Here is a 14336-nt window from a genome sequence, read left to right as displayed (position 1 = left end):
GATGCTATAGCAGGGGTTTTCTGCTGGATTTGAAAGGAGAAACAACTACACTAAAAGTGACGTGTTATGTTGTAATTAACCTGTTTATTATTACTGAGCTGTACATTTAAAAATCTATTTACTTAGGATGCACTGGAGCATGAGACACGTAGTAAGGACTCACAGCAGCACACAGAATTAAACTGTCCTTTTGTGCAAGGAGGGCTCTCTACATCCCCCATGGCCCATGTGGGTTAGGGCCAGGACAAGACTCTGGGAGCCCAGATAAGCTCTCTGTAGCTCTCCCTTCTCTGCTGAGCCTGAATAAGAGAGGACGGGGAAAATGATATCAACAGGAAGAATATAAAATAAGAATGACCACACGGGGTCAGCTCTAAGGTTCTTCCAGCCTCAAATGCACCTCCAGCTCTCTGGGTTTATAATTCAGCTGCCAGCTCTCTGGGTTTATAATTCAGCTTGTGTAAGTCACCTTTTGATGGTGCTTTCAGTGGAGAGATGAACAGAACCTATAGACAGAAATCCAGGGAAAAGTAGAATAAGCCAAGCTGACTGCACTCCCATCCCACAGCTTTTTGCTCCACAGGAAATCCCTAAAAGAAAATAAAGGGAGAAGGAGTGGGTGAGAGCTGGAGAAACCACAGCAGTGTCCCCATGTCCCTTCAGCCTTTGCAGTGTGGTGACATTGGTCCTGAATGAGAGTTTCTGTGCCCTTAGTTCAGGGGTCTGTCTGTCTGCACTTATATCTGGGCCTGGTGAGCTCATGGCTACCTGGGGAGGCAGAAGAGCTGATCCAGCTGTTGCTGACACTGGAGATGGAGGCATCTTCCTTTTCCACAGGGCTGTGCCCAGTGCTCCTTGGTGCACCTCTGAAATCAGCTGGCTGGGGAGGTTTTACTGAAAATAGAATTTTAGAGTGGCCTGGAAGGGACCTTAAAGATCTTGACACAACTACTTTTAAAGGGTTTTTTTTTCTGTGTGGTTGACTTACTTTGACTGTTTTGAGTTTAAGAGCCACGATCTGCAGCCATTTGCACTTTGTATCAACGGGAACTCTGTGCTCAGGGCTGCTGGCAGAAGCCAGCTCCAATGTTTCACAAAATAACATTTCAGTCCTTTTCAGCAGCTTGTCATTTTCCTGTTTTAATTCCTGTGACTGTCTTCATAAGAAACCATGAAGCTGCAATGTACATTTTGGGTTTCTGTTACAATGCTTGTTTTTGTAGCGGGAAATGTAATCCCTCAAATGCCTGTGTTTAAGAGGATGCAAATCAGCTTCCAAGCACAATGCCTTGGGAACGTTTCTTTCATGCAAAACCCAGCTAGATAAATATGGAGGGGAGGAGGGAGCAGGGAAAAGGGATTGTTCTCTTCTATAAACAACGAGAATTAATTATGCTCAGTAAATGACAGATGGGTTAAGATCAAAATCTGAATCTTTCTCAATGCGGGTGAAATCCACGCTCCTATCTCCGAGTTGCATCAACCTCATTGCACAGCCCGGCCATGGGGCAATGCCACTGCTGCCACTCTGTGCTGGCACAGGGTTGGGGACAGCAGGCCCTGCCATGGCCAGGTGCAGAATCCCTCTGCTCTCGAGTGTCCCTGGAGCACATGCGTTCCATCAGGGAAGCCCCAGCCTCCTGCCGGGCCTGGGACAGAACAAAGGTTGTTCCTTCCTGGTGTTCCCCACCCTGAGCTGCAGCAGGAAAAGGGACCCAGCAGAGCCATGCAGCTGTTAGGAAGCAGTGAAATGCATTTGGAAGCTCCCAGGTAACAGGAAAACTCCATCTCCAGAGGAATTCCCCTGCTGGTGGCAGTCCGGTACTCGGCGTCCAACAGCTGCTGTGCACTTATTTACCTCTGGAATGATAAATTCCTTGGAAGGCATCTCTGCACTCTCAGTTCCCCTACACAGAGAGGGCTGTGAGCAGAGGAAGGGACATCTGAGGGCACACACAGCTCATACCACTGTGCACCTGCACAGCTGGGAGGGTTGGGACAACTAGAGGATAGGTGGAATCAAGGAATTACTCCCCTTCTCTCTCTCCCAACTATTTGGGGATTTCAGCTCTGTTTTTCTCCAAATAAGAATGATGCCTAAGGATTCTAAAAGAAAAAAAACTGTTCTCCAGTTCCTGTTCCCACCTGTGCTAGAGAACAACCTGGGGACAGACACTGTGCCCCTGCTCCATCCTCCCTCCTTCCACTGCACCATTACTTTGACACTCAATTATTTCACATTTGCCAACCTGTTCTCAAACCTTTTTTGAAAGCAAGCGATAGAAGTGCAAATTCTTATTATTGCTCTTGAAGAGCTTTTTGCAAAGCTGTTGTTAATGAGCTTACTTAATGAGCTTTCTTAAATCTATATTTATAACCTATATACAGCTGTATATAGCTAGAGCAATGCCCAAAATATGTGTGGATTGCACACACATATGCCTGGGAAAATGAAGGGTGATTAACACGCATCTTCTTCGGTTATACCGGGCAAGTATTCATTCGGTTTTTTCCTTGGAAATTGGAGAGATAAAAGATCCATTCTGGAATAAAATAATTCTGTGCATATGTGCTCGATGGTTTTGTTTATGAGCCCCAAGTATGTGAGTGTGTGTGTGTGTGAGACAGATGGTGTGTCTGTTTGTGAGAGATATGATGCGGGGATGAATGTGTGTAAAAATACAGGTTTCTTAAGGGCTTTTTTTAATTTTATTTTTTTTTTTTAAGAAAAGACAAAACAACAAATGCCTGCTCAGTACATTATTTCCTGTGTCATGGTTTTTGTCAATATGACAGAGGAGTATTCCTGCAGAAGGCAAAGCTGCCCCCAAAAGTGAAGAGTGCTGCCCCCAGGGCTTCGAGCTGGGCATCGTGAATTCTCTTCAAGTTGTCAAAGTCCTGGGAAGTTTTGATAAGCAAATACTTTTCTGGGCTCTGCCTCTTATTGGCTGTTTCTTCACCGCCAGATTTTGACACAAATAATCTGATTGAAAAATCAGGGAGGGGAACAGGGGAAAAAAAAACAGAGAGAAAAAAGGAGAAGTATCTATTTCAGCTGACTGCAACCAAGTGAAAAAGTGGAAGAGGAGTCCCGAGAGAAGACAACATCTCGCTTGTCTGGGAGATTTCAAGGCAAATCCAGTAAAGCAAAGTCCCTCAAACAGGTGATTGATTTATTCTTTTAAACACTTTAAATTGCATTGGTTTTCTCATTTTTCTGACATGTTTTTTCTAAGCTTTTTTTCCTTCTTCTTCTTTGCTTATGTCTGCAAATATGTAACATATTCCACTGCCTAAGCCACTTGTCCTGAGGATTCCTTTATGGTAACAGTTCACTTGACTCATTTGAATTGAACCTTTTGAAATTATATACCATGTACTTCACTTTCATATGTGAAAGTGGTGATAGAACAAAATATAAAAGATGTGACAATGGTCTCAGGTACTTGTGTCCCAGCCAGCTCCATCAGCAGGAGCTGTGGAATGTTTTATTTTGCCATTGAGGAGATGACAAACTGTGTTTATCCTTTTAATTGCTCTTTTATGGGGCCAGACTTTTACATTCAGAGAGCAGCACACCTCTGCTGCCATCACCTGTGCCAGTTTTTGTAGATGACAATTCCTGTCCCATTCAGGATTTTTGCTTTGAATCCATCTGTTATTATTTTCCCACCCTTTTAAAATACAGGCTGATTAATCTAAAAATTTTTAGCATATGGATTAGCTATTTATAGGTGCTTCTCATATCATGAGATTGATTCAATACATTAATGATCTGCAAGTTCATATCGAAATTTCATCTGTACATTAAGGAGATCTGGAATTTGGGAGATTGCACTGTGTAATTCCATCCATGGAAGTCTCAGGCAAAGTTTCCTAGAGCCAGTGGCATTCCCAACATCACAGGGAACTGTGTGAGCTTTCTGGAGAACAAGTGCTGCAATTACAGCCTAAATATTTTTTTCTGAGTGTTGCAGCTATGCCAGAATTTCTGTTCAACCTCTTGGACAAAATTTCCACCATAATTTGCTGCCCTGCCATAATGTCCATTTATCCAGTCTTACCACAAGAGTTAAAAATGTCCTGTTCATTTTTCTGATAAAAAAGTTGCGCTTAAATTACTTGCCCCAAGTACATTCAATTTTGCAAGGGTGGACTAGTGAAGGAATGATTAATTCTCTTGTAAAAAGCTGAAATTCTTTCAAATTTGACTTTGTATTTAAAGATCTAAGAGTCCATAATAGCTCTTGTTTTATTTTATTTTATTTTATTTTATTTTATTTTGGCTCTTAAACCACAGATACATTGTGTTCTACTTTGAGCTTTTTTTCTTCAAAAATGTAATCTTTTGAAAGGGAAACTATTCTGTACTTTTGGAAGCATCATTTTTTTCTTGAAAAGAAGAAAAAAAAAGCAGTAAAAAGGGCAATATTAAGATATAAATATAAATATAAATAATATAAATTAAGTCATGGAAAGGAAAAACCCTTTTTAGCCTAAAACTTTGTATGCTCATCAACTTATGTGAAGGTGTGGTGTCATGTACTACTAGTGACTACTAGCCTTGTAATGCCAGTTAAAATTTAATGTTTCGCTGAGTGTAGCAAGAAAAAGCATTTAGTCTCTATAATTAACCTTGGAAATCTGAAAACAGAATTACTTGAATTAAGAGGAAAATGCAAGTCAGCTTTAGAATGGAGCTTTCACTGCAAATTGGGTTCAGTGTGGCACAGTCCTGCAAACACTGTCCCCACCAAAGGCTTCACAATTCACAGAGAGTAATAATTTCCTCTCAATTACATCATAGGACCAGTCCTGTGGGTTTGGGTACTGAGAGCTGTCATGCAGTGAAGTGGGAGTTAGGCCTTCATGAGGAACATAGGATCCAGTAAAATGAGTATCCTGGAGTCAGAAGCCAGCCCTAAAAGACCAAGCCCATTTGCAATGGTTCAGTGTCCTATTAGGGTTTTACCTGGGATACTCTGCAAAATCATCCAAAAGCTGAGGATGAAGGAACTTGGAGTTTCAACATGCAAATGCTGGATCTGCTTTCAGATCTGACTGGGGAATTTATAACTGGTGAAAGAAACCCTTCTAAGGTGCTTCAGGTGAGGTACCCAAAATAGTGAAGCTGCTTTTTTCCCCTTGGCTCCTGCTGTCTTTTCTTCAGGGCACATTATAACATTATTATACAGCTGCATGAAGGGCAGGCTAATAAAAATGTCAATTCTAGCCACCTACTGGTTTTATGTCCTATACTGAATTAATAAAAATGCCAGAACACTTCCATTTTGGATGGGCACTCCTGCCCAAGCAATAAATTCCCTTGTGCACTTACCAGTCCAGGCTGCCACAGGGGCTGTGAAATGAACAGACTCCAAAAAAAGAAAGTTTAATTTTCAGCAAAAGGTTGAAGCTAAATTCTGTCAGAAGCTTCAATAACTCTAAAACGTAGCAGGGTCCATTGTCCACAGCACTGCTTTTCCTGGGAAATACAGTGAGCCATTAGGAGCAGCTGATCTCTTGCTACAGATAATGTGGAGTTTCGAGGAAAACCAGTCCGTTTTCCTCCCACAATCTCTGCTTGTAGCTTTCCTTTAGCCTGGTTGTGTGAATCACAAAGCCAGTCCAGTGCAGTTTTAATTAACTCTGCTTTGGGCTCCCAGTTCCTTTTTTTTTTTTTTTTTTTTTTTTTTTTTTCTGTAAAATGGGGTGGGGGAAGGTGACTTCCTTTCGCAACGTTCAGTCCATTGAAGATGGTTGTGCTCAGTCGTGGCCCTTATCAGCAGTCAGGATACTGGACCAAATTTGACTTTTACACAGGCTGGGGCAAACACATTCAGAAAGATTCTTTTTATTCGTGGACATCTGCTTTCAACCAGCACTAGAAAAGAGGGGCTGTACTTAGTGCTGTGTGTACTTGGCATATGGGCACTGCCATAAAACTTCACTGGATTGTTTAAACCACCCATCTCCAGTCCTCTGATTTACCTGCCTGAGCTGCCCAGCTGCTGCCACAGGATTCTCCAGGGTTCCGTAGCCTTAGGGAAGGGAGAGTGGCTGTTCCAGCAGGCACAGCTGGATGCAGGCTCTCACCCTACAGCTACCCACTGCCACAGCCTCTTCTTCCACCGTGGAGGAAGCCCAAGGAAACGAACTGGTTAATTCAGGCAGAGAAATCCGATGTCTGAAGCTTCCTGGCATGAATATCCCCCATTGTGGACACAGTGTTGCCCCACCACATGGGAAAACCCCTATGACAGCAGTGGAAATTCCAGGTCTAAAGGGTTTGAGGCAGCACTTGAGCTTGGGATGGGTCTATAATGCAGGGTTGGGTCAGTGCACAGGTAGCTCAGCTGGGACTGACCAAGAGCTCAGCAGTGCTGCTGGAATGGGGGGGAAACAGGCTGAGCTGAAAGGTTCTAACCCACTGCAGAACACCCCTGTGCTTGCACTGAGCTATTTCTGTGCCTGCAGCTTTTCACTGGGCAGAGACTCTTTACAGCTCTTCGAATGCACCTCTGCAGAGAGTTCCAGGAGAGCAAAAAGCAGCCTTGTTACTTCAGTGCCCCTTCCCTCAAGGGCCTGCTTATGGTTGGTTCATCCTCAGTGCTGTTCTGTCCTTTTTCTAAAATTAAATTAAAAGTCTGCTCTTGGCCTCAGCTTTCTATTATTCATCTCAAGTTACACGTAAATTTCTTGGAAAAAAGATGAAGAAAAACAGGTGAGTCATTTCAGAAGAGAAAAATGGTTAGAGCCAACAGGAGTTATCCCTGAAATCATAGCTGGAACACTGGGAATCCTGGACCAGATTTTAAAAAGACAGCAATATATCCAAAGGCAGCTGGGCTGGGGGTACCCTGGCAATCCCCCTGTCCCCAGCAGACCTGGCTGTGGAAATCCCACAGCTTTAGGCACCACTGTAAATGTGACCTTCAGACCTTTAAACAAAACACCACTGTGCTCTGTAATTATATTTAGCATGAAGGGGTAGTACAGACACTTCTGAACTCTGGGGAACAGACCTTTTCATCCTTGCCTGTTTGGGATTCCAGGACTGCTCTGTCCTTGGACAGCCATTTCATATCATTCCTGCTTAACAGGGGCAACCTTTATGGATTTTGGGGGGTTTTCTTTAGTAAATAAGCAGGTTCAACTGAACCTCTCTCAAGAAGGAAGAAAACGTAATAACAGTTTCCAGTCAACAGAGAGCCACAACTTAAACGCTGACTTTTCAAATGAAATATTGCAAGATTTGTTTTTAGTGCCTCTATCCCAAACAATTACAAGGGAAAATGCAAATACACATGCAAATGAGGCACCAGCTGCTATTACTGCACACAACATGGTCCCTGTTGCCACCCTGCCTCCACCAGAGCAGTTACCAACCCCAGGGAGCGGGCACAGGGCGGGCTGGGTTCTGGGTGGCAAAGATAACACAGACATTGCAAGAGAATTTAGTATGATTAAATTTCAGCATTTTATGTTTGTCCCTAACCCGCCATTTCAACGGTCGGTCATATTTGAGTTGGGTCCAAAAGGTGACTTCTCACCCAGCCCTCCTGCTCTGCCTCTACTCTGGTGTTTGTCAGCCACAACTCCAACTATTCAAGTGAGAGGGAAACCCTCCACACATCATTCTGCAGGGATTTCCCTGCCTCTCACCTATTATTGATGTAGATTCTATCATTATTGTTTATATAATAATTTCACAGTAGAGCCCAGGCCATGGCTTGGGACTGGGCCCTTCCAGGTGCAGCACAAACACTCAGACTTTCTCCAGTGGGGATCTTGAACCCGTGGTTCCCTCTGTGTCCTGTCAGGGAGGAGAAGGTCAGAGATGCAGCTTGTCCTGTAGTCAGAGCAGGACTTTCGGAGACAGGTCCTGGCTTCCAACGTGTCTGCCACAGTCAATTCTGGTCTAACACAGCTCTTGGGTGAAGCCTGTCCCTGTTTCTTTTTCTGTAATCCTTTGCCTCAGCCTGGGGTAGATTGTGAAGTGTGATTTTTAGAGACTGCACTTCATCTGAGACAAGTGGGAAGTTACTCCCCAAGCCATAGAGGTTTACCTGGTGGTTTTCTGTGTTTCATCCCAGAAAGTGAATGGAAGATGCCGCGTTCCTTTTTGGTGAAGAGCAAGAAGGCTCACACCTATCACCAGCACCGCTGTGTGGAAGATGATCTGCCAGTGCTCACGTGGGCTCCAGTCACCTCTGCCTTCACTGGTGAGTCAATCCATCCTCCCCTGGGCTTTAGGAACACACTGAGGTGAATCAATAATTCAGTAGGCAGCTAAGGGAGCAGGATGAGTGAGCTAAAGAGCATCCAAGGGCTTCCACACAGGGATGTCAGTCTAAGGGCAAGCTGATCCCTTACTGTGTGTCCTTTCTCCATGCCAAATCCACACTGATCCTCCCTTTGCTTCCTGCTGGCTTGCTGGGGAGATTTGAGCTGTGAGATGCTGTGTGGAGTTGGTCACATTTGGGAAAAAATTACCAACTTCAGGCCACTAATAGCTGGGAAAAGAGCTTCCATTGGGTTGTCAGTCCTACAAAACTCTGCCAGCTCCGTCTCTGGTTTCCTGTGTTCACGGCCCACATTCCCTCTGGACTGCATCTTCTCTACCTCAGGGTGTTACCATCTCTTCCTGGTGTTAACACCACCCAGCACAGTTCTGCCCATCCCTGCTGACCTCCCTCTGCTCTCACTCCCCCACAGCCATCCAAGCAGTGGCAGGGCCAGAATAATTATCTTCTTCCTTCAGGCACCATTCAAATTTTCTTTATGCAAATTTAGGATCAATTTACCCTTTGTTCTAGCCCTGGCTATCAAATTAGAGTCTAGCCTTGAGATAAGTTTGATAAAAAAGAAGGGAGGTAACATTTTAATTTCCATTCCTGCCATCATCCTTCGGCCATTTGTTGTGTCTCTGGTGCAGTGGCAGGTTTGACAACAGATAAACACTGTCCTTCAGCAGATCTGTCCCATGTCCAGCAGAAAGGAGACACATTTGGACCTCTGTCCATTTTAGATTCTTACTACAAAGCTTAACAAGGGTTGGTCAGTGTCTTTAAGGGCTGGGACAGGCATGGAGAACTAAATGGGAGTGTGGGGAGGAGGACACAAAGCTCAGTGCATAAGGACTTGCCTCCTCTCTCTGCTTCCCTACTTGGCTGTCCATAAATCCAGGTTAACAATACCCAGCTCTCTCAGGAGAGGGGTGGGGAGGTTAATAAGTTAGTGATTGTTAGTTACCCACACAAACAGAAATGGGTTTAAATAGGGAAATTATTCTTACAGACATAATTCTAGGGTTGATTTTCTCTAACTGTATCAGGTGTCAAGGATCCTATCATCTCATCCTGCCTCCTCTGCCTTGCCTATCTCATCCTGTTTGGAATTTCCCTTCCTCAGCAATGGGCAGACCTCGAATGCTGATTGCATCACTCTGCATTTCCTCAGGGAATTGAGCATGGGCTGCTGTGTCCAGGCAGGAGTTCACACACGAGTACAAAACTCATCTAAACAGACTCTTCTTGTAACAGCAAGAGTGACATAACTGTGGCATAACTGTGATACTGCTCTTTACAGCCACAGGAGACAGGACACCAGAGGACATCAAGAAACAGGACCTGGGGTGTGTGGTTCCAAAACAAGAAAAGGACCCACCCGAACTGAAAGAAGAAAGTGTCCCTGTCCAGTACCTGAGCAGGATGCTGCCAGGCCCTTCAACTCAAGGTTGGCTGAGCTCAAGGAGGTTAGGGCTGAGCTGGTTATGGAGCCCCTAAAACTGGGCCTAGATTTTTGGTAAATGAGAGAGCTCTTATTTTGACATCAGTGGTCAAACTTGCCACAGGCAGAGCTCATCAGAAGCATTCTGTATTTCCGTTTACAGTTCTGGTCTACATCAGAAAGAATGAAGGATAGTGCTGTTATTCCCAGTGAATGAACCTCCCCATCTTAATGCAGCTCTGTGCTATGTGGGTCAAGGCAGGTGCCCACAGGTTACTTGTTCAAACACCCCATCAAGGAGGGCTAGCAGGGGACTTAATATCCCCTTATCCATAAAATTTCCACGGCATTCTTTGCCATAAAATTCCCTCAGATTGAAATCAGAGTCACGACAGGAACTTAACTGGGGAATCGGGATTTGAATCAAGGAAAAGTTGCCAACTGCAACTCCCAAGGTCAGACAAAATGAGGAACTTTTTTACAGGTGCCCAACTTCAGGCAGTGGTGTGGCACTCACCTCTCTCTCTCCTTTACAAACTCAGAGATGGCCATGCCAGGGCTGCAGATCAAGGACTGCACTAGCACAGCGAGCACCCCAACCTTCTACAAAGCTGGCTTCTCCTGGGATGCTTTCCAGGTGCCATACAGCTATCAGCAGATGTCTTCCAGCATGCAGTCAGCCCTGCTGGAGCACCCTGTGAGCCTGTATGGCAGCCACCTCCTGCCCAGCACCGACCCCCCCCTGGATTACAGCCTGCACTATTCCTCAGACATGGAGACCTTCCACTGTGTGAAGTGCAACAAGGTGTGTGTTGGATGAGAACTTATTGGGGTGGGGAGGGCCTGGAGGGGTTTTTTCATTGCACACAGGAAGCATGAAACCCATTCTCCATTGGGTCACACCAGGGTGTGTGGCTCAGAGTGGGGCCTGCAGTCAGGAATGGGAATGCTGCTGTTCACATGAGTTCTCACAGAGGGGAGGATTAAAAAAAGAGAAGGAATTGAAAATGGACATGCAGTCACTTCATGTCAGAAAGATCACTGGGATTTTGTTTTGCAGGTGTTCTCCACTCCCCATGGACTGGAGGTCCACGTCCGGAGGTCTCACAGCGGGACCCGTCCCTTTGCTTGTGAAGTGTGTGGCAAAACCTTTGGGCACGCCGTGAGCCTGGAGCAGCACACCAACATCCACTCCCAGGTGGGTGGTGTGGTTCCAGAGAACCAGCTCTGGACCTCAGCTCTTGCTTAATCCATTACAGAGGAAGTGACCCTTGCTGGGTTACAAATGTGATGCCTTTCCTGTGCCCGCAGTGACAAGGACAGGAGCTCTGAAAACCACAGGTCAGAGCTCTCGGTCTCACAAATCTCAGCCTGCCCTTCAGAATTCTTTGGAAAGGAAGGGAGGATCATTGCTTCTGGCTCTTCTGTGCCTCACTTTCTGCTAAAGGGTGCAGGAGTTTGGATCACAAGATGTGATCCATTTCCATAATTAACCCTCCCTGCATTCCCTTTGTGCTGCACCCAGCACTATCAGTCCACGAGCCAAGGAGATTTGCTTATCAAATCTACAATTCTCATCACTCTTCAAGCTCTGTCACATGTCTTGCAGCCTCAGACATCCCATGATTTTCCTTCCCCAACAGGAAAGAAGCTTTGAGTGCAAGATGTGCGGGAAGACATTCAAACGTTCCTCCACCCTCTCCACTCACCTCCTGATCCACTCGGACACTCGGCCCTACCCCTGCCAGTACTGCGGGAAGCGCTTCCACCAGAAGTCGGACATGAAGAAGCACACCTACATCCACACAGGTGAGAAACCAAACATTCCAACGAGAAAACCAAAATTAGAGCCCACTGTGATGATGTGCATACACAGTCCCCAGACACTGAGGTGTTCAACTGGGGATAAGTGTCCAGAGGCAATGGGAAGTCGTTATTCCATGGCGGGTGAGACAGCAGGAGGCTGAAGCACATCTGCCTGACAAGGTGGTTATTGCCCAGCCTCTGGTGCATGTTGGGGTTGTACCCGGCCCTGGAGGCAGGGAATGGGTCACTCAGCTGGAGAGGAGTGTCCCTGGTTCTTCCCATCTTCTGGTGCTGGATCACAATCCAGACACATCACCAGCAGAGCTGGGCTGGCAGCACCCTGATGCCCAAGCAGGTCTGACTCTGCCAAAATCCATTTCTAACCCTAATCCTTCACCTGTTAAAATGGGAATTTTTTTTGCCATTTTCTGTGCCCTGCAGGGGAGAAGCCTCACAAATGCCAGGTGTGTGGCAAAGCCTTCAGCCAGAGCTCCAACCTGATCACCCACAGCCGCAAACACACCGGCTTCAAACCCTTCAGCTGCGAGCTCTGTGCCAAGGGCTTCCAGCGCAAGGTGGATCTGCGCCGGCACCGAGAGACCCAGCACAGCCTCAAGTGATGGGTGGCTCTGGGTCATTTCTGGAGCTCCCACTTCGTACTCCAGGGAAGAAGACTGTCCCCAGCACCTCCATCCACCTGATAAAGCTCCCAGGGTGTCCTGTGTTCCCCTGGGGACTGGCCAAGTTGTGCACTGGCTTTTGGCACCTCAGGGCCTTGCACATCCCAAAGAAACCTGTGGGAGCTTTCACTTTTTGATTGCAACAGGTACCAGCCCAGATCTGACATCACCTGCTCAAGTGTAAATCCAGAGGAATTCCTCCAAGGTCACTAGTACTCTGGATTTACACCAGGAGCAGTATCCAGTTCATCAGGCTGCCCAGCAGGGAGGAGGGGACTCCTGGGCTGGTGGCAGCAACAATCTGTGCCAAGCTGGTGCTGTAACCATGTTCTGCTCTGATAGTTGGGAGGATAAGCCCAGGACATGCAAATAGATTGCATTCAGTCAGCTGTGTTGAACCTGCACAGGCCTTCTGCAGAGACTTGCCCAGGCCATAAATTCTGCCAACAGACACCTTAAAGTCATTTCTTTCAGCAGAGCATTTACTGTGATCAAATGACAAGTTAACTGTGCTGTATTTTTAGCTTGGAGTGGGAGGAAAATACTCAAGAAACAGCTCCTATCCCTAGCAGATAACAGAGGTCTCTAAATACATTCCTCAGACACACCATGCTGCAGAGATCCCAAGCAGGCTCCAGGAAGAACCACAGCACAGCACCAGGCAGGAGCTAATCATCCCCATGTCCTGGTACCATGGGAGAGTCTGGCTGCTCTTGGAATCGGGGCTGGTATGTGCCACAATATTTCCCTGAATGTTGGACATGCCAGCCTTGAGCTGTCCTGAGCCATCCTGAGTCACTGCCTGGGCAGGAGTGACCCTGGATATTGATGTCAAGGGCCAGAGTTCTGCTTGCCAGGCACTCTCCTCAAGGAGGAAGTGACTGAGCCTGTACAAGTTGGCAGAGCATGCAAGTACCTCACAAATATTATACAAAGAGAGCAGTGGCATTTCCTCCTTTTGCCAGGTATAGAGATTGAAGCAAAGCACTGTAGCAAGTAAAGAACCAGTTCTCCTCAAAGCTCTGCCAAATCCTCTCTCTATAACCTTTGGCAAGTCACTGCAATGGGCTTTTGTTTTTCCACCCCTCCTGGTGACATGGGGTCATTCACTCCGGTTTGTGGAGTTCCCTGAGTTCTTAACAGGAAGGACAAAAGTATTATTATAACATTATTATAACACAGACAAGTGTTTTCAGTTAACTGGGGCATTGTAGTAGCATATGGCTCACTCCATAACTGCATCCCTGAACACACAGCCTTGGACAATGGCGGCAGTGGGAATTACCCTGGGAACAGGCTGTGACCATTTCACTCCACAGGCTTATGAAGGAAGGCTGCCATCATGGGCAAAGACAAAATGGTCCAAGTGGAAAATTCATGTATTGCCACGAGAGAACTGCCCTCAGTTCCACTGCTGTCAATCCCAAGTTATTCTCCTAAGACCCAAAATGTACTTGCCCCTATTATGCTGTGCCTTAAGCTGTAAGTCATTAATATGTACCTGGAAGCTCAAACCCAGAGTCTGTACTCCTGGCATTACTTGTACACTGTAAATATGTATTTATACTTAGTCTAATGTATATTTTTATTGCACTATACCAGACAGTGACATGTACAGGCCTGCTGGGATTTATCTGATAAATCTGTTCCTTCTTAGTAACTGGGCTAACACAGTGTGTTTCATGTTCAAAACACTCCTTTAAAGAATGGCTCATACCTGACTCTGGGGACACAGGCAGTGGGGATGGGGTGAAAAAGGAGAAGGGAAAGAGTCTAGGATTGCTCTTTATGGTTTGAGTGGGAATAAAGATGGAAATTCACATGCAGGAAAGGGCTCCCATTAGAGAGACTTTCATCCTGGAGGTAAATTGCTGCAGAGCCCCACAGAGCCAGAGCCAGTTCTGCAGAGCAGGACACCAGGTACACAGAATGTGTGTCCAACAGACAGTGCCAAAGCCCCCAGTAAATCCCTGCTCTCCTTCCCTGAGCCATGCTGGGGAAGGTGCAGAACCTGTGATGGAATTGGTCCCTAGCACCTCACACACCTGTGAACACCCACAGGTGCACAAGCCTTGCTCAAGGTAAGGTTATTTCAGCTTATTAAAACTACTGCCCAAA

The 14336-nt window shown here is 46.1% G+C and overlaps 1 protein-coding gene across 1 annotated transcript; it reads left to right on the top strand.

Annotated features, from left to right (window-relative positions):
* The first annotated feature begins 2461 nt into the window (after positions 1-2461).
* Positions 2462-14225, top strand: GFI1B (growth factor independent 1B transcriptional repressor). The gene is made up of 7 exons (XM_083876130.1): positions 2462-3164; positions 8097-8225; positions 9592-9738; positions 10275-10537; positions 10793-10930; positions 11376-11541; positions 11980-14225. The coding sequence occupies exons 2-7, from the start codon at positions 8111-8113 to the stop codon at positions 12156-12158; spliced, it is 1008 nt and encodes a 335-aa protein (XP_083732256.1). The 5' UTR covers positions 2462-3164; positions 8097-8110; the 3' UTR covers positions 12159-14225.
* Positions 14226-14336: the final 111 nt, after the last annotated feature.

Source organism: Zosterops lateralis (genome assembly GCF_965231275.1).
Source record: "Zosterops lateralis genome assembly, chromosome: 20".
Lineage (NCBI taxonomy): Eukaryota > Metazoa > Chordata > Aves > Passeriformes > Zosteropidae > Zosterops > Zosterops lateralis.
The sequence above is the reverse complement of the archived record's forward strand: the minus strand, read 5'-3'. Positions and strand labels throughout refer to the sequence as shown.